Here is a 19,569-nt window from a genome sequence, read left to right as displayed (position 1 = left end):
ACTGGAGGACCAAAGAATATGGAGTCATTGATTTTTCAGTCATGTGCTTTAACAGCTAGAAAATGCTCCTTCTGAGAATAGGGAAGGAAAGAAAAAAGGGGGAAATGGGAATAAGAAACTAGAGATGCTGTAGATAAGAATTAAGATACATTGGCAGAGTGGTGTATGACATATAAGGGAAAATCACAGTAACTTCCAGCTGAAATACATCCATGGAGGGAGAGACGTGCAGCCTGCTGCAGTAAGCTCCTGAATGAACAGTCAGCCATTAAATGGCAATATGGATTTGAGATCTATCAGTCGGGACATCTTCTGACAATTTATACCTATGACCAAGTAATACTGGCTGCTGTTCAATATCTGATCAGATGAAGGAATCTTTACTAGCAAGTGTGAATGATTGCGCTACAGGATATAGATGGAGCAGAACTGAATGTACTGGGGAGACAGCCCCATGCATCTTGGCTATCCCATCACCTTCATTTTATGGTACAAAATCATCAATCAAAGCTGATCCCATGGAACTTACATCTCAAGGAGAATCAGGGAGCTAGAGTTCTACATTACCTGCAAACTCATTTAAAGATACCTATTTCTAAAACAAAACTGTTGGTCATAGGTGAGATTTTCCAAAATACTCAGCACTGGCCCAAAAAAGCTTCTGGATCTGGCAACAAGATTGTTTTAAATTCAGTGGGAGCTCAACTCATCCAAAGCCGTACCCTTTGGACAATCCCACACAAATTATTTTTGGTCAGATTTTATCCTTAACTTCTAACAAGTCGCATCTTTCATTATTGTCTTTTAGCAAATGAAGAAGCCAAAACTCAAACAGTAAGAATAACAATGATCTAATTTCTTCATTTATATACATAAATATTTCAATGGAAAGATCAATCCACTGCCAATCTGTTCTTGTGTGTCCTATTTTAAAAACAAAGCTGGCTTGGATATTCTTTCGGTACCAAACTAGTTTTTCTATCACACACAAGTGATCTAGTTGTCACAAGATCAGACCATGCAAAATTTATTTTGGAAAACATGTGTTTGGATATTGAGTGTGAGATTAAAAAATACAAATGAAACAAAGTAAGAATTCCCAAACAGAAGAGATTATAAATTTGGGTAGCCAAAATACAACCTGTTTGAAAGCCAGCCAGATCATTTGGATTAAGCAGGCTTATTTTAAGATGTGCAGTCCTGATGGGTCATGGCCTCCAAGCCAGATCTGTTTACAGTTACGGGCTGAACCCTTCATAAAAGCTGGATTTGTCAGGCTTTTGAAAAATCGCTACTCAGGCCACAGACTGAGTGGGCATGTTTGGGTGCCCATGTTATAAGCTGCTAACATTAGAAATGCCCATGCTTCAGGCCAGGTATCTCTTGAAACACTTTATTACCCTCTTCTTGTAATATGGAAGTTGAAAGCAGGCAGCCTTGTGGCATACAGAGAAATAAAGACAACAGCTGCAAAACTGTGTTGTTTTTATTTTAAACATGCAAAATACAGTTCATGCATCTGCCATTTTGAAAAATCTCTCAGTTCATAGCAGATTAAACCAAAGACATTTTGGCTATCGACTCTCAATAAATATTTCAAAATGCTTTACAGTGTAAAGATAAGAAATTTAGCAAAATTTCAACAAACCTGTATAAAAAACAGATACAGTTAACTTTTTATTTCAAGGCGACATGCTGTAATGTAAAGAGTTCACTTTTTTTTCTGGATTTTTTTCTCATAAAAAGTTTTCAACAATACAACCGCTTAACAGATTTAAGCCTTTAGGCTACACATGCAAAAAAATGGTTATTTTAGTTAAAAATCACCAAAACGTGCTATTTTTTTTTTGTTGTTTAATTTTTAAGTACAGTAGTTGTAGACAGTAGCATTTCTATTTTTTAATTCTGTAAAAGAGTGCAGGTGGGTTCACGGAGCTAGTGTCCTGGAAGACTCATACTCTGACATACATTTTGGTTTTATCCCTTTGCCATTGTAATAGTCCACGACTTGGTTTGGAACTTCAGCCAAAACGCTTTTTGCTAGAGCAGCTGGGGATGCCTGCAGGAAATGGTAGAAAACACAAGCGTTAACCTGTCTCTCTGCTAGAAGTGCCGTGGGTTTTAGAGGCACTGCTGCCATGAGATCAAGGTAGGAAGTATGGTACAGAAATGGAAGGCAAAAAAGACTCAAAAAGTGAGTGGCACTGTTGCTGGAAACTCATTCTGTGAGTTGGTTTGGGCATGTAGCTGTAGCTGCCTGAAAGTACACTAAAGCCAAAAGTGCTCTGCATGTTTTTCAGGTCCATTTGTACTATTTAAGTTCTGTAACTATAAGTTCAGGTGAACTGAACTTCCCTGCACTCTGGGAGAGCACCATATCACGATGAAAACAGCTGCAAAGACATCATTCATCAGTACTTCGCAAGGAACCCTGCAGGGCTTCAAGTTGAACATGAATGGACATCACTGTAAAAGGGAGGCCTTCATCACCATCCTGCTCTTCAGGATCTGGTATGGTGTTTTAATGGCTAGGGAAGTTCTTAATTCCATAAAAAATATTTTGTTTTCATTGGAATTAAACCATGGTCACGAGAAAGCTTCAATCCCAGGCTTTGTGGAGGCTTTAAAGCTCTTCCTGCAACATATAGATGGTGGATGCCAACCAGAGTTAAGAACTGATGACCCTGAAATATAGAGTTGGATATAGAGATGGCCACTGGCTTTCACCACAGGCAGGGAGGAGGGCTACCCCTCAGTGCAATGAGAAACTATGCCGTCCATCAGCAGCACAGAGTTGCTGCCTCACACCCTGACAATGCTTCGTTTTAAGCAGCAGGGCCTGTGGGCAACTGATACCTGCATGTGCTGCAGGGATTTTCCTCAGCCCCTGAATTCAGCAGTGACAAAATTGGACTCCTGTTCTCCCGTGCAGCCCAATAGCACCCTCTTACCCCATCTTTTGGATTTGCTTGTTTCTAAGTATTTGGGTAGAGCTGATTTCAAGACCCCCGGAGCCAGCCTGCCTGACGATGTTCCCTCTGAGCCCACCCCAAAAATGCAGTAAAAATCGAAATGCTTAAATGTCAGTTTGAGAGGTTTAAAATAATGTGTTTACCTCCAGATGGAGCACACATGGATCACACATTGCAGCTCAGATGATGCAAGGGAACTCAAATGGTGGCTGGGGCACATTTCTTCTGTACACCAAGTACTTTTTCCCACATTAATGAACACTTCCCCCCTCACTGTCTGTTATATTGTCAGCCAGGTTTCAAAACTACCATGTCACAAAGTAGTTGCATTGACTGCTTATTGCCCTGCTCTATGTCATGGGTGGGATCCTTGTCCTTCCAGAGTCTTAAAATTAGGCTTACATAGGATGTCAATGGTAAACTATTCATAGGCAAGCTACTCTGGGGGTGCAGAAAGCCCCTGGGCTATTATAAATTCCAGTATCAAATGTTACAATGCTACAAATACAAAGATAACGCTAGCAAAACCAGAAACAAAACTGTATTTTGTATTTTGGTATTTTGAGTCACGTATGTAATTAGTAACGAATAAAGAGAATTGCTGTTTCCTTACTGCGACATTTATACCAAAATATTTGCAGGCAAAAAAGCCTGGAACATTTCTGCATGAACAGTTTGGCAAAGCAGAGCCCATACTTTGCATGACAGCGCAGCAACTGTTCTCAGGTGTTACACAGTAACAGAACTCATTTATTTTAATCCTTCGAAGTGCAATGCGTGATTTTCCGCAGTTACCCTGTTCCTGCCTAAAACTTTTCACTGAAATCAGCAGAAAATACCCCTTGGAGTCAGGCGAATGGCTGATTTCTATGTTGCTATTGAGAGTTACTGTTTTTTTAATCTTCCGAGCCTGCCAAAGTTGTGTACGCCTTAGCCCGCCTCTGTGCTGTCTTACCAAAAATACAACCCTGCATAAAGGGTAAGAACAGGGAGCGGGGGAAGAATGAACACGCATGCCGCTGCAATCAGGAAACTTCACTCTGCTCTATCTTTAGAAATGCTGGGCAGGAGCACTTGCCATCAGCTTCTCTGCGTCAGGTGTAGTCCACGTGTCTGAACACTGGGCCAACACTCATCTCCCTGCATTACCTCCCGTCGCCGCTTCTCTCTCTTCTGACGCCACATCCGTTCTTCCTGAACGAAGAGTCAGCCCTTCCAAACAGGCTCTGTCAGGGCTCAGGTGCACGGCGGAATCACCGCCACTGGAGGAGTCAACTGAGCGATGCGCTCCTCGCCCAGCGTGCATGTGAAGTAAAGAGCCTTTCACTGAGCCTTAAGCTAACACGTTTACTGCGCCCACAGGCTCACAGGCTGCTTGTGGCCCCACACTGAGGTGCCCTGGGCTAGCTGGCTTGACTCCGTGCTCCAGTCTGAACAGGGACAACTGTTGCGTTACAGAGTTTCATCACGCTGGTGATGTCTGTTAGTCCTGGGGCTCTTTCTAGTAGGGAGCATCCCAAAACCGTGGTTAGGGGTGCATTCCCATCTGGTGGCTCAGGCCACCTGTACCTGACGTACTTTTGTGGTGGTAAAGTGCTTTCACTTCTAGACCAGATGGTTGCAAAGCAGCATTTGTGTAAGTAAGAATCAGACCCAGTAACTTCCGAGCTAACAACCAGCCCTAGTTTAGCAGTGCTGTGTAAGGGTTACCTTCGCTGGGTTTTTAACACAGATGGTACATTAATGTTTTACTGTAATGTTTTCTCCCTGTTTAACTGCTATGCTTGAAGAGCATCCTAGCAATAAACACCTTAAGATGAATAGTTCTCAACTGATGGGTAATACACAACAATCAGATCAGCCAGCAGCAGGAAAATAATCCCCATGATGATAATTGGTGTATAGTACAAATGACTGTTCATTCAGTTCTATAGCTTCACCATGCTTAATCTTTAATTACAATGCATAGTGCAGCCATTGCTCCTTGCAGTGGTTAAGAGCTGTGCTTTCCACACTCTGTGATATATGTGTTATTAAGTCACAGTTGTTAGCCTCTGTGATTCAATACAATGCAGAATGGAATACAATCTACCTGTGGCATCAGATTTGTGCACAGTAAATATATCATGCATCCTAAAGGCAGAGAATTTCAGCTCTTAAATTATGACTGCAAATGGATTGAGACAGGTGATTTTCTTCAGCTACGTTTCAGTGATTGTCAGCATCACTGTTCTACAGTTTTAGGTGAAGGACACTCACATTGCTGGGGTGGTGATAATTATAGAGAGAAGAAATTCACTTGGGGTCAGGGAAAATATTTTCCCTTTGTTTGTTATGTTCCCCTGTAGTGAATTGCACGTCACCCACTCTACAATGGGACAACTTTTTTAAACAGTAACGGTTACCTCGATTTTATGAAGCCTGTGCAACTACAGGATTTGCCAAGAATCACTACAATTATTATTATTATTTTGATGTCTTCAAAGTTATTCCCTAAAGAGAGCCAAAAAGGTAACGTGCTTTACTGAAGTACTCCTGATACACTACATCAGGTAGGAGATTAAACCCCTATAATAAAGCTTTCTGTCCACATTGGGTCTTGGGACAGTAAAACATTGAAGTGGGTATGAAGTTTTAGGTATGTGAATAATTGTAACTAACTGAAATGTGTTAAATGCCTGTATGAATGCTGTGCAGGGTCAGAACAGTCTCTGAAGTCAAACTTATAAAACAAAAAGTATTCACTCTATAGGTTATTTTTACAACTTCCTTCTCCCTCCTTTCAATTTTCTCACAGGGGCAGCTTTTTGATAGATTATTTTTGAGCTCTTTGGAAAGATATGAGATTTTGAGTTCCAGGCTGACCTGAGAATTGAAGTAATGAAAAAAAATACTGTTTGGGTTGACTCCAAATAAATTTCGGTTTACTGTTCCAGCAAAACAAAAAATAATTGCTCACTAATAATGTTTTCTTCCCTCCTTCCATCAGTAGTAGACGTAATACAGATTGAGGCATAAATAGATACTTGATTTATCAGAAAAACGTATAAACCTTATACAACTTGACTTGTAGTCTTTCTAAAAAGATCCTTCAACTTTTTTTTTCTACTTAATAGTTCAGCAACCTAAATATCAAAACTAAACACAAGGTGCATTGACAAAAGGGATGTGATTTTTAACTAAATACATCTTTTACTTAAAGCTGTCAAATGTAATATACTGATTTATGGTCATTATTGTGTTTGATCAGAACTGATCTGACAAAAATCTCCCAAATATGTTAAATCCACATTTCCCTGTGGGGAAAATAAGTTTGAATCAAAACACCACATTCATTTTTCCCATGAAAAATCATTTCACTAGTTGATGCAAAAGGCATGGTCTTTTGTTTGTGCTGAGGATAAGTAGGCAAGATAGCTGTGAATGTCACTTTGTTCAGAGAGGGATATTATTTGGGGTATGACAATAAAGAAACTCAGCCAGAAATGGCCATTGTTATTGGCACTCGTCCATTACACTGACATTTGCTGAAATGCTGAAAGATCACAAGAAACGGACTAAATATCAAGTTGGGTAAGATACGTTGACTTATCTGATGTAGCAAATAAATTATCTATCTCTATATCTATATTATCTCTGCTACTGAGAGAAAGGGGGAGAAAAATATCACTATTTAACAAGAGCAATAAATTTTTAAGGTTGCTATCCTTTCCCAGTACAGGGGAGGTTAATCTAAAACAGCTAAAAATAATTTATGCTTGTCATTTGACCAATGCTAGCAATTAAAATCACACATAGACTCACTCACAAGTTAACACCAGAGGCACAATATATTCAGTGCCCGGAACTGCAACTGTCAGCGTCAATCTATTCAATCGGATGATTTCAACTTCGTTATAAAATCACAAAATGAAACCAAAAATAACAAATACAGCTGGGTTTGCCAGTTCCTTGCAGAAAAGTGTTTTCAACTAATTGAAAGTAGGTCTAGCACTAGCCCAGAAATAACTTGCCTCTCCACACTTTTACAATAGACTACAGTGCAGCAGTACACACTTGTGATTACCCGATGAAGGAGAATCACAAGCTGTGAGCGGGTTGTCCTCATACTTTGTTTCAGCAGATACTTAATAGGTGACTGAGGGGCACTGTCAGCATAGAAAGGTACGTATCTATAATTCAGCGGCAAATCTGCAGCCGTCTGGCATGGTAACGTGGTGCTAATAGCACAAGGTGAGTTTTACACCACATGAGGCTCCATTCTTTACATAGAGGGAAAAGAGGAACAAGTCTGCTTCTTTCACTCAGTAGAGTTTGCGAAAGTAAGAAGTGTGTCTAGATCTAAGACAACTATGTCAGAATTGTATTTTGAAGAGAGAAAAAAGAACAACTCTTGAGAAGTGGAAAATAAAATGAAGGCATTTTAGAAGTAGCAAAAAGAAAAAGAACTCCTGTGGTAACAAAAAGCCTAGAAAAACTAAAGAAATGTAAGCACTGCAAACCCATATGCAGACCAAAACCAGCCCAGAACTGAAAATTTCTGTGTGGCAAATCCAGATCTGAGGATCACTAGTGTATGTGAGCAGGTTGGAAAGGGCAATCTCATGAGGAGAATGAGTCAGTTATACTGTGGGGTAAAGACATTTTCAAATCAAATAATACCAAGGATATCCGTCTCCTAGACACTGGGGTGAGCAAAAAAACAGTCCGGAGAACCACTTAAATATAACAGAAAGAATGAGGGGAAGGGAGGGAGGGAAAGATGGAAAAACAAAGGGAAAGTGATGTGACCGGTATCGCAGAGGAACACGACGGCCATTTCACACCTCCATATTCCATATGGAGGAAAAGGGCCCTGAAAGACCCAGCTGTGTGGGGGAAGCTCCTTCTGTGGGTGAACACAGTCTCTACCCAGCTGCTGAAAAAGTCCCTGGGACAGATGCTGCAATGTAGGGCAGGTGACTGAGGATAAAAGTACATGGCCCAGGCATTATTTCAAATCTGGCAACTTAATGATGGGTCTGTCCTTTGCTATCTTACAGAGTGCCTCCTACACCATGCTGGCTCAGGCTGAGGGCACAGGGAAGCTCTTAGTAACACCACTTTCTTGGTTCTGTTATTGTATGGTATCTGGGGAAAGGGTTTGAAGGCGAGCAGGATGCTGTGGGTGGATAGTCCCGCCTTTAAGAATTTAGGGACCTAAATTTCAATATGGAAACAGCTTCCTGGGGAACACTGTAGGTACAAATTCACAGCCACTTCAGCTGCCTGTGGAAATAAAGGGATGGAAAGCAGAATACAGTAGACCTAACAGAACAGATGCAAAAAGAATGGAAAAGAGACACTAGGAAAAAAAAGCCAGGGAGGGTGACCAACCTAAAATCAGGGCGAAAGTGGAAGTAAGGACTGGCACCACAAGAGGCACATGGATTCTGCCTCATCTCTTCCTTCCCCACCCTCACCATCTCACTAATGGAGCACATTTCATTCTGTATTCCTTTTCCCCTCCATTTCTGACATAATAATGGCATAGACTTACTAAACACTTCATGCCCATCCAAACTTAGGCCCAGCCCCAGGGATCGTTCACTCTATGTTATATACATTCACCCTTCTCTGAAATGGATGGAAAAGTCAGCTTACATGTTTGAAGTTCCTAAATGGCACAAACTGGACAATGTCTCGAAGCACAGGCTCGCCCTTGGGAGACCTCAGGATCCCATCATCACCATCCAGCATCTGCATGTCACTAAAATCGGCGTTCCCCACCCCGACGATGATGACTGACATGGGAAGGTGAGAGGCATGGACAATGGCCTCTCTGGTGTCAGCCATGTCTGTGATGACGCCATCCGTCAGAATCAACAAGATGAAATATTGCTGAAGTTGTTGGACAAGAAGTGAAAAATTATATCGTTAGTTAATCTTCCAAAGCTGCTTGCCCTTTTCCAGTATAAAAGTGTTTCTGGGAACTCACTCATGGACTTTTTTAAATAGAAAAGAGCCTTTATAGTGACTCAAAGGTTAAGTGTGTTTCCCATCCAAAACCCCTCAGCTACTAATTTCTCCTCTTCTGGAGTTTAGCTCTAGTTCTGGTAATTTCCAGGAGCTGGAGGGAGCCAAGGGATGCACAATGTAGAAAAGGGTGTTTCTAGCTGCTAGGGCTGGGACAGTCAGGACTTTGGGTGGGAAGTCTGGAATAGTCCTGAGATGCTCACTAGCCCTATTTTCCATCTGCTGCACAATCACTTCTGCTGACAGTTTCCGATTACATTTTTTTCCCTTTGGGAACCAGTGGGAGGCAGGGAGGAACGGGGTATTGAAGCGTTACAAGCCTGCAGCAGAGCTGTCAGGGAGGTTATGACAGCACTTTGCAGAGGAGCTTTGCTAACAGGCAAGTGGGATGGGTGCAAACTGGAGGATGATCCACTGGTGCCTGTGGGAGAAGCACACCACCATGGCAGGTCTACTGCATTCTGCAGAGTAACGGGGTCCCTGAGGGGAGCAAGGGTGTGTGCAGGGAGATATACGTCCATTTTCAGGTGCTTCATACAGAGCCCTGAAGAGAGGTTTTCTCATTCTCTAAAGCAGAGCAAGCAATTTTGTGTGCTCGTCATTTCTTTCTCAAAACTCCAAAGCCCACTGGGACTGGGATCATAGGCTATGACATCTTCACTTGGTAATAGGGAAGAGTGACTCTCACTTGGAGCCTTTATGAATTGTTAGGCAGCCGGAGTCCTTTAACAAATGTGCATTAATAGGAAAATTAAATAGGTAATAGAATTTGGTCACTCTGCACAAGCAATTCCAACAAAAAAACATCATTAAGGTTTGTGTATACACAGCTATATAAACTCACACAGAGTTCTGTTCATCACCTCCTGCCATGAATAAAACAAAACACGCAGGGAGAAAACTTTATCTGGAAGACTCATGCTGTAAATTAATTTGTTTTTCAAAGAGAAAGCGGGGAAGCTTAGGTTTAGAAGAATGAAGCAACTTAATATGACATACTAGTTCAGAGGCATCACTGGGAACAGTGTGAGCCACCTCAGGATTAGGTGAGTATGGAAATTCAAACACAGCAATTTCCCTTTTTAGGACTGGGACTCTAAATAGTATCAAGATCCTGGAAACAGCACTGGAGTGACAATCACAAGTCCAGACTCATGAACAGAAATGTTTGGGAACTGCTGCCTTAATAGGACTTAAAAAAAGGCTAAGTACGTGGAGAAAGTTTAGAAAAAGCTCCAGGCCTGGTGATGAGATGCATGCCAATGTACAGCTCTATTCTGTTCCTATACATAGGCATTTTTCTTGCTGCAGTATACAAGCCCTCTCTTACATCCTTGACTCCCACAGCACTGCTCTTGTAAATGTTTCAGACCTACTCGCTCACTTACTCTCTCCAATTCTCTCATTCTCCCTTTCTCTCATTCTGTCTAGAAGGCAAGATAAAAATAAGCCTAATCCATTTCAAAGATGTAAATTTAAAACACAATCTATGCTTAAGCCTTTTAGCCCAAGAGCCTGTCATGAGTTTTGTATCAGATGCAGGCTAAAAGGCTTGTCTCCTGATTTCTAAAAGGCACATAATAGTCCATGTTGGTAATAGCAAATTGAAACTTCCATCACTGTAGTTTTCAAAGGAATGGTTGTAAAAATCCCCTAGTTGAACAGAAAAGTTTTAGTACAGCCTCTGCAAGAGACCTGAAATTGGATAAACTGGAGGGAACTCATCTCCTTGTATGATCAACACTTTTAAGGCTTGGCCCCTACATTTTTGTAACCTTAGTGGTGCCATTTATGTTTCCACGGTGAAGAACTGGGTATGTTACAGTAAAACTGCTCTAAAAGCAGGAAACAGAACAGTGGGGGAAGAGTTTAAAGTTGTGACTACTGAAGCTATAAAGGCTAGATACACTGCTCCAGCTGACACAGGCGCAAGCTGCCGTCTATGAAGACAGTTAAAACTGTGAAGGCATGATTCCCATACATGAAAAGGCCTTGTTTTGATGGCCTACAAGGGATCCACCATAAGACAAGAAAAAAGCCAAACACAACATTATATCCTTACCGAGGCCTCCTTGGTGTTGGTCTCCTCAGATGCTGATTTTGCCACCTTCTGGATGATGGGAGCAATGTTTGTTGGCCCATACAGCTGCAGCTTGGGAAGGCAGCTCTGATAAGCCTCCACAACACCTTGTATTCCTGGCATGAAAAGCCACAAAAGGCAAATAAATGTCAAGCACATCACCAATGTCATGCTTGTTTAAAATGTAAATAAAAGGTGGGTTTTTAATGAATAAATTCAAAATATCACATGATTAGTAAGGACTAACAACTCCAGATAAAGTCCGAGAAGCTGTCCCTAGCTGCCTTGAATCTAGTTTGTAATATATAATTCATTATACCATGCTTCTCCTTCCCAGCAGTTTTTAATGTCAGTTTTCCAGGTATCAGCTTGTAATGCCATAGCTTCCATCCTTCTCTGTTCAAGGTGTAAGTGATCACTTCCTGATCACCAGCTAAGATTCATGCTAAAAGGGTAGACACAAATTAAAAACACTTCAACACTTCTCTCTGCTCCTCTTCAGCTAAGTATTTATTTCGGTTTGTCAGGGTAGTTACCAACAAATTTGTCCTTTGTGCTTACATCCTACAGCTGTAAGGAATTCAGACATCTTTCCAAATACCACAGAATCACAGAATCACAGAATTACTAAAGTTGGAAGGGACCTTCAAGATCATCAAGTCCAACCATTAATCCAGCGCCACCATGCCCCCTAAACCATGTCCCGAAGTGCCACATCCACACGTTTTTTGAGTACTTCCAGAGATGGTGACTCCACCACCGACCTGGGCAGCCCGTTCCAATGCCTGACCACTCTCTCGGTGAAGAAATTTTTCCTAATATCCAATCTAAACATCCCCTGGTGCAACTTGAGGCCATTTTCTTTTGTCCTATCGCTAGTTACTTGGGAGAAGAGACCAACACCCAGGTCGCCACAACCCCCTTTCAGGTAGTTGTAGAGAGCAATAAGGTCTCCTCTCAGCCTCCTCTTCTCCAGACTCAACAACCCCAGTTCCCTCAGCCGCTCCTCATAAGACTTGTGCTCCAGACCCCTCACCAGCTTCGTTGCCCTTCTCTGGACACGCTCCAGCACCTCAATGTCCTTCTTGTAGTGAGGGGCCCAAAACTGAACACAGGATTCGAGGTGCGGCCTCACCAGTGCCGAGTACAGGGGCATGATCACTTCCCTACTCCTGCTGGCCACACTATTTCTGATACAGGCCAGGACGCTGTTGGCCTTCTTGGCCACCTGGGCACACTGCCGGCTCATGTTCAGCCGGCTGTCAACCAGCACCCCCAGGTCCTTTTCCTCCGGGCAGCTCTCCAGCCACTGTTCCCCAAGCCTGTAGCGTTGCATGGGGTTGTTGTGACCAAAGTGCAGGACCTGGCACTTGCTTATTAAAGCTCATACAGTTGACTCCCCTGTGCTAAGAAAATAATTTTTCAGGGTGAATTTGCATAATTGCTCACAAGTTGAATTCGACTATGACCAAAAGCTGTGAAATCTTGGAAGAAACAGCAGGATGCTTTGTAGTCTACAGAAAAATGAGCTGTAGTCAAGAAATTTTGATGGAGAACTAGCTATTTTTGGCTTTTTCATTTCAGGATATATAGCCAGACCAAGGAGAACAGACTTCTGCTGACACACTTGACAGATCACAAAATGGAAATTGGTGTTTTCAATCATTGAGAAGAGGATTTCGTGAAGTGATGCACATTAGCCTCCACATTCAGAACTCTCAGCTTACCAGACCTAAAGGATTAGAGGTCTAAAGTTGGAAAGAAAGTGGTAGACTGAAGAGCTTTGTAAAGGATGCTCAACAATGAAATGACTTCAGTAAGATCCTAAGCCAGTTTCAGTTTGCACTGAGTCTAGCTGACTCATGAGATTTTACTCAGTCATGTGTACGGGATATATAGGTGCAGACCGGTTAGTTATGAAATCACAGGGAGTTGTAATTGCTTTACAACGATACACCTGAACCTCCTATGAAAAATTGGTGGAGAATGCAGTCTTCTTGCTTTATAGATAGTTACAAACATGTTTTTCCGTTGCAGCACTCGCAGACAAAAGAACATGCTCCGATTATAGCTATGATTGGCTAAAATGTAAAGTAATGTTACAAAATTTCCTTTGGTAATTCCAGTGACTAAGTTACATATCGCAAAATTGACCTTTTGTTAACTCCCAATTTTAAACCTGCTAAGGAGTTCATTACATATACTTACTGATCTTGCATGAAGGCCTCATAAATCTTCCCTAAGCTGATGACAAGATACACTGTGTTTCTTTTCTTATGCATTAAAATAGTATGAGATAAACCTTATTCCATGCATTCCACACAGATGTAGCATGTCAGAAAGTTGCTTTCATCTTAGAAAAAAACATGTTCTAGAAACTTAATGTCTTGTTCACTATCTCAGATTAATATATTTTAGAAATAGCTACTGTCCTTATATATCCAAATACAACAGGATATGTGAGTGGCTTACTTTGTAGCCTACTTTTCTTGGACTCCTTTATTTTAGGGAGAGCCAATGTGCATTTGTCTTCACAATTCAGCTCTTTAAATTTTTAATTGGAATCCACTTTCAATAGCTCTGATGAAATACAGTGTATACATACGTATATATTCATTTGAGATCCATGTAAAATGCATGCATGTGTAGAAGCATTAATTCAGATTAGAGATTGCCACTTTCTTCTCAGACAATAAAGACTGAGCACTAAGATTATAAATATACTATACTATATTAAATATAAGGCTATAAATACTAAAATTTTCTACAGTGAAAATGGTAATAGGGGAGGAAAGGTGAGGATGTCTCTACTTTATGTATTCCAGTGTTCTTCATTTCTTAACACAGTCCTTATGCAATGTAGAGTGATGCTTCACACTACTTTGTGCCAGTGAAAGCCTCCTGCTTCCACAAAGAAAGGGATTTCATTCCTAAAAAGCAAACCACTCATACTTTTTATACTGGATCCAACCTCTGTTTCTTGGTTTAAAGCAAGATACTCTTCAGCAATTCTCCTTTGTTTTCTGGCAAGTATGCTAAACATTACAAGGAAAAATCGTATGGTCACTAAGCACTTTATCTCCCTCTCACTCTTGCATCCTCTCTTCACATGACACGCTGGTGTTACTGCTCTCTGTGTCACCTAATACAGCCAGAGCACCTAGAAAACATCACAGAACAGTTGGTGGTAGGAACTAATCAAGCATCCATGACAGGCATGTGACGAGCAAGCTGCAGCAGATGATTAAACACCACGTTTTCTGATCTGTCTCCTTTTCTTGCTTTCATCCAGATGGATATTATTTTAAATGGTATCATTTAGGACAAAGAAGTACTTTTTATATCTCATAGATGCATGTGCAAATGCTGCAAAATTCCTTCCCTGGCCTTCTTTTGTGCTGCAACCATCTTTTTATGGCTTCTTAGCCCTAGAACTCCTTTTAGGTGATGGGTTAACTTACCAGATAACTGAATCTTATGCAAAGAACCAAATAAAGTTTAAATACATAATAAATATTACATGACATAAGCCAAGGCAAAGCTCATAGAGCAGCTCCTTCCTTTTTTTTTTTAATCTCCTTTCATTTTCATTGTTACATTTTATTTTGCATACATAGTATGGTCTGGATAGCAATTTCTTTACTTGCAGAGGGTTTGTCTGTCCAACCTCAGACCTGCTGCTGGCACTACATAGATGCGACAGCCTTTTCAAGTACCAGTCAATCAATAAAAGTCATTATATAACAGTGTCAGTGTGATAAAAGAATTAGCCTTGGACTCAAAAGAGGCAGCAAAAGGGGGATGAAAAAAAAAGTGTTCTTTGCATGGACTGTTAGGGCTTTTTTTCTGAGGTACGCAGAAGGTCACCAATGTCCTGCATTTAGACTGGGAAATGAAGTTCTATTTCAACACTACAGGCATAAATATCTTATCACCTAATGCTCGCTATTGTTAACCGAGATGTTTTAAACAGATTGGGCCCTGTGTAGATGCCACTGTGCCTGTGTTTGGAAGCAGGCAAATTAACATATTTTAAAATATGATGATCCAGACAAAATTTTGAGGTCTGTTTTGCTTCCCCACCTTATCCCCACAGCCTCAGCGTGACTAAAATCTCAATTTCAAGCTGGCGCACAAGCTTACAGGCACATCTAGAGACATACATGTAATTTATGCTTCTTTTAACTCCTTAAAAGCAATGTGAAAAGCTGTGTGAACAACTCATGAAGCAGCTGTAGGACTTATGCCCAATTACATTTCAAGCGTATGACCTACAGAGACTGGGGCAGTCCAACAATCTGAGCACAACAACAAAGCAGGAATGCCCACTGAACCAAAACCAGAGGTCTTGCATTTAAGATGCATGAACTCCAAATTCTTTTAATTTCTCTTTCATTTGAATTGCTTGTCCTCTTTTCCTTTCCTCACTTCATTTCTTGGCATTTTAATTCTCATCCTGAACACATTCCATTGAATATGTCTGAAAGCAAGCCACTAATAAGCCTGAGAAGGGCTGAATGGAGCAACTCGAAAATTGAACAGGAAGAGCTTTCTGAAACACCAATTTCAGTGTTTGGAAGGTAGCAGAAGGATAAGGAAGAATAACAACCTGTGGATTTTAGACAGCAACAATCATCTGACCAAGACTCTCAAATAAGTGTTAGTCTGGGATTACTTGTTGACTGTTCAGAGATTATTGTCCTGTTATTTTCACCTTTTACAAAATATGTGAATTGTGGCAGGAGGTTCTAGAAAGACAGCATCAATCACTGCAGACCTCACTTACAAATACAAGACACAGCAAGGTCTGCTACTTGAATCTGGCCTCTGACTACCGAGGATTAGTGATTGTTGCTAGAACACACCGATATCTTATGCTGCATTTGCTGTCATGAAAGTATTCTTCCTTCTACCACAGTAATCCACAGTTGCTGCCCTGACCCTTTGGGGTTGGACATCGCTGGGCTGACTTGCAGCAGGCTACTGTTGCTATAGGTCTGGCCAAAAAACTGGCTCTAAACTGAGGGAATCTTTGATCACAGAAGTGCACAGGCTGCTTTTACATGTCCTGCCCTTCTTAGCTGCACAACCTCTGATGTTGCTGTAGCTGAAGGTCTGGAACAAATCTAGAAAACACGGCTTTAGTTTTCAGAAATGCTAGTGATTTGGGGAAGTGCAAGTGCTGAATGTCCAACATGGAGTACTGTCAAAGGGACCTATTTTTCAGGAAATTAAATGTGTGGAACTTTCTAAGGTTTCTAAAGCTAAGCCCAATGGCTGCGAGTCTCTCAGGTTTTGAAAATCCTGGCTGCTTTCTTAAAAAAACACATTGAATAATACCCAAGAGATACAATAAAAAAATGCAAGCACATTTTGCACACAGCAAAAATACGGCAGTGTCCTAGTTTTGGCTGATATAGAGTTAATTTTCCTCCTGATAGCTGGTATAGTGCCGTGTTTTGGATTTGGGATGAAAATAACGTTGATAACACGCTGATGTTTTCAGTTGTTGCTGAGCAGCGAAGGGCTGTTCAGCTTCTCATGCTGCCCTGCCAGCGAGAAGGCGGGCTACACGGGAAGCTGGGAGGGGGCACAGCCAGAACAGCTGACCCGAACCCAGCTGACAGCTGGCCAAAGGGATTTTCCATACCATACAATGTCAGGTTCAGTATATAAACTGGGGGAGCTGGCTGGGAAGGTGCTGTGGCTCGAGAGGCAACTGGGCATCGGTCAGCAGGCGGTGAGCAGTTGTGCTGTGCATCACTTGTTTTGGATATTCTTTTATCATTTTTTTTTTCTGTCCTAATAAGCTGTCTTTATGTCAGCCCATGAGTTCTACCTCTTTTCCGATTCTGTGCCCGATCCTGCCGTGCGGTTCACCACTCCCATGGGGGGTGAGCGAGCGGCTGTGTGGCTGTTTTAGCTTTCTGCCGGGTTAAACCGCGACAGGCAGCCTGTCCTAATGTGAGCGTTACCTGCACATTCCGGGTTGTCTTCATTGAAATTGATTGCAAAATCATGAGAGACCTGCAGATAAATGGAAAGAAGAGAAGATTGTACTCAGAAAAAATATTCCAAGAGAACTTGCGGTTAAGCAGCCTTTACATTCCTCCTGTGCTAAACCAGAGATCTTTCAAGCTTTCAGCCATTAAGTGTGAAATACAGCCCCAGCTGGAACTCCCCGCAGAAACAAAGTGGCAAAACTGGAATCAAACTTGTCAATAACAACAACAAACCCAAGAAAAAAACAGCACAAAGAAGAACACCCAAGCACATGAGAAATGACATAGGTACGGTGTCAGGATTGGGCTATCAATGCCAGGCACAGAAGAGAGCTCCATTGCTGAGGAGACTCGAACACCAGCCCTCCCTAGCTCCATCTCAGACTGCAGGAGAGAGAAAGAAGGTTGTGATACAGCACTGACGGCAGAAGCTCAGCTCCCTTCTGAATCCTGCACTCACATGTGTGAACAGTTCCTCATTCGAAGGCCATGGGGGTACTGGGAAAATAATTCATTCTCCAAAGAGATCAAGGAAGTCACCCGGACCCACTGTGAAATAATAATGTAAGAGATGTAAAGGGTCTAAGCTGGTTAAGAAGTTAGATTACGCTGGGGGGAATTTAATAAGAGAAAAACTGAAGCCTCTTGTTTTTCCTGAAATTTATCTGTAGTAAAATACTACAGAGCTATTTTCTAAGGGAAATGACTGTGAATACAAAAAGGTTGCTGATTTTCTAATAAAACAATGTATTGTATCTTTAGTGGCTTGGGAAAATAATGCAAGACTTCTGTATTCACAGATAATGCAAGGCAATTATAAGTCTCAGGTCCCAGGCTTCCTCTATCTGTCTCTCACTTAGAAAGCTGCATCCACAGCAGAAATCTGTTGGGACTAAAACTTCCTTCAGATGCTCTTTTCTGGTTTTAAGGTTTGTTCTCGCCTGCATTTTTTTCCAGATTCCTTTTTGCTCCTTTTCTTGATCACCGAGGAGGCTTGGTTCCTTTTAATCCCTTCAGCTCTGAAGCGCAGTCTCTTAGTTCTCCTATTGGTCTTAAATTGTCTTGAATTAAGCCCAGCTTTTGTCTTGCAATGCACAATGTGTATATATATATGTATTTTCTTGGTTTGCAAAAAGTGGAAAGTGGATATGGCTGAGAGTTAAGCAGGCGATTTGCATAACTTAAGTTGAACTCGGGTATATCATCCCAGATTCATGAAGGCATTAATATAGCTAACTCCAATTGGAGCTAGCTCCAGTTAACTACATACATTTGAGGCTTTATAGATCTCTGTAGGACCCTCAGAAGTGCCAGCAGCCTACTCATGTGGAAAACAATATGTTTACTCGCTGTACAGTGGAACCTGGATTATTTACAGAAAGCGATTTATTTGCTGGATGTCACTGTTTTATTTGCTAGTTTAGACGACGTCACAGCACAGTACGGAAACTGGTCTATGACTAATAGACCCATAGATCAAATATGCGATTACAGAGAAGCTTGTGTAAAAATGAAGTGGTGTAAGCTGGCTAATTACTGCCACAGAGAGTTTCTCATAGAAAAATTGCATTTCCCCATCATACGCCGGCCTTTCCCACCACAGTGATACCTACAATTACCTATTAAGAGGTTAAATAAAGCAGGACTTCTACTATGATGTGAAAGGACTGAAGCAAAAACTCACTAAGAGTCTGCAGCCACCTCAACCCAGCCAGGAATTTGGTATGCCTACACCAAGCATCAGTTGTCTCTTACAGAGGGTTTTAACGTGGGCCTTTCAGGCTACCCTACTTGGCCATGGAATATAATGCAGAAAGTCACTACTTGTTCCTCACTGAGCAGTCACAGAAGAGCAGGGCTGTCAGATATGCTTCAGAGGTGCTCCAGAGCCCTTCTGTCTGGCTGCTCTGTACGTCTCTCGGCACACTTTGTCCAGCTGGTATCTGCCAGTCTCATGACCAGCGGCAGGCCAAAGGTAATTTCAGCTGTCAAGAACAGTTATGTGAGTTTTCACTCATTGATGATTTTTTTATTGTTCAATAGCCTTTCTTCTTCCTTTAGGCTTTTTGTATTTCATATTAACTGTATCTCAAGAGCAAGAAGGATGGGGATGCATGGTTATGTATTGCAAGCTGATTCTTCCAACACCATGCCTCTTCAGTGATTTTATTTCTTTATCCCAAAAGCATTTGAGATTATAGCTAAAGTAGTATCGCAGTTCTTTTCCAGAGCTATGAATACAGTATCTTAATCTCACATGCAACCACGGGCTGTATGCTTTTGTTGCTATACCTCTTTCAGGATCACACTATGAAAACAATTTATCTGGTTCAGAGCTATGGCACTCAGACTGTTATTTAAGAAAAAGGTAGACAATGGTTTAGGCCAATAAGGAAATCCCAAGTCTAGTAAGTGTGCACAATGATCAAAAAAATAATACTGTCTGAGCAACGGCTGCTATCCTCCCAAAGCAAGTGGCCCTCTCACATTGTCATCCTGA

At 41.5% G+C, this 19,569-nt stretch overlaps 1 protein-coding gene across 1 annotated transcript in view; it reads right to left on the bottom strand.

The window, feature by feature from the left end:
- Positions 1–1,598: 1,598 nt before the first annotated feature.
- Positions 1,599–19,569, bottom strand: part of CPNE4 (copine 4) — a 206,273-nt gene continuing 188,302 nt past the window's right edge. Inside the window, exons 12-15 of the mRNA XM_081996851.1 lie at positions 17,043–17,094; positions 11,050–11,183; positions 8,616–8,852; positions 1,599–2,059 (exon numbers count right to left, since the gene is read on the bottom strand). Coding sequence (XP_081852977.1) covers positions 1,928–2,059; positions 8,616–8,852; positions 11,050–11,183; positions 17,043–17,094 — 555 coding nt within the window. The 3' untranslated portion in view covers positions 1,599–1,927. The remainder of the gene's footprint in view (positions 2,060–8,615; positions 8,853–11,049; positions 11,184–17,042; positions 17,095–19,569) is intronic.

Source organism: Phaethon aethereus (genome assembly GCF_964289735.1).
Source record: "Phaethon aethereus genome assembly, chromosome: 2".
Lineage (NCBI taxonomy): Eukaryota > Metazoa > Chordata > Aves > Phaethontiformes > Phaethontidae > Phaethon > Phaethon aethereus.
This window is presented reverse-complemented; position numbering and strand designations above follow the sequence as displayed.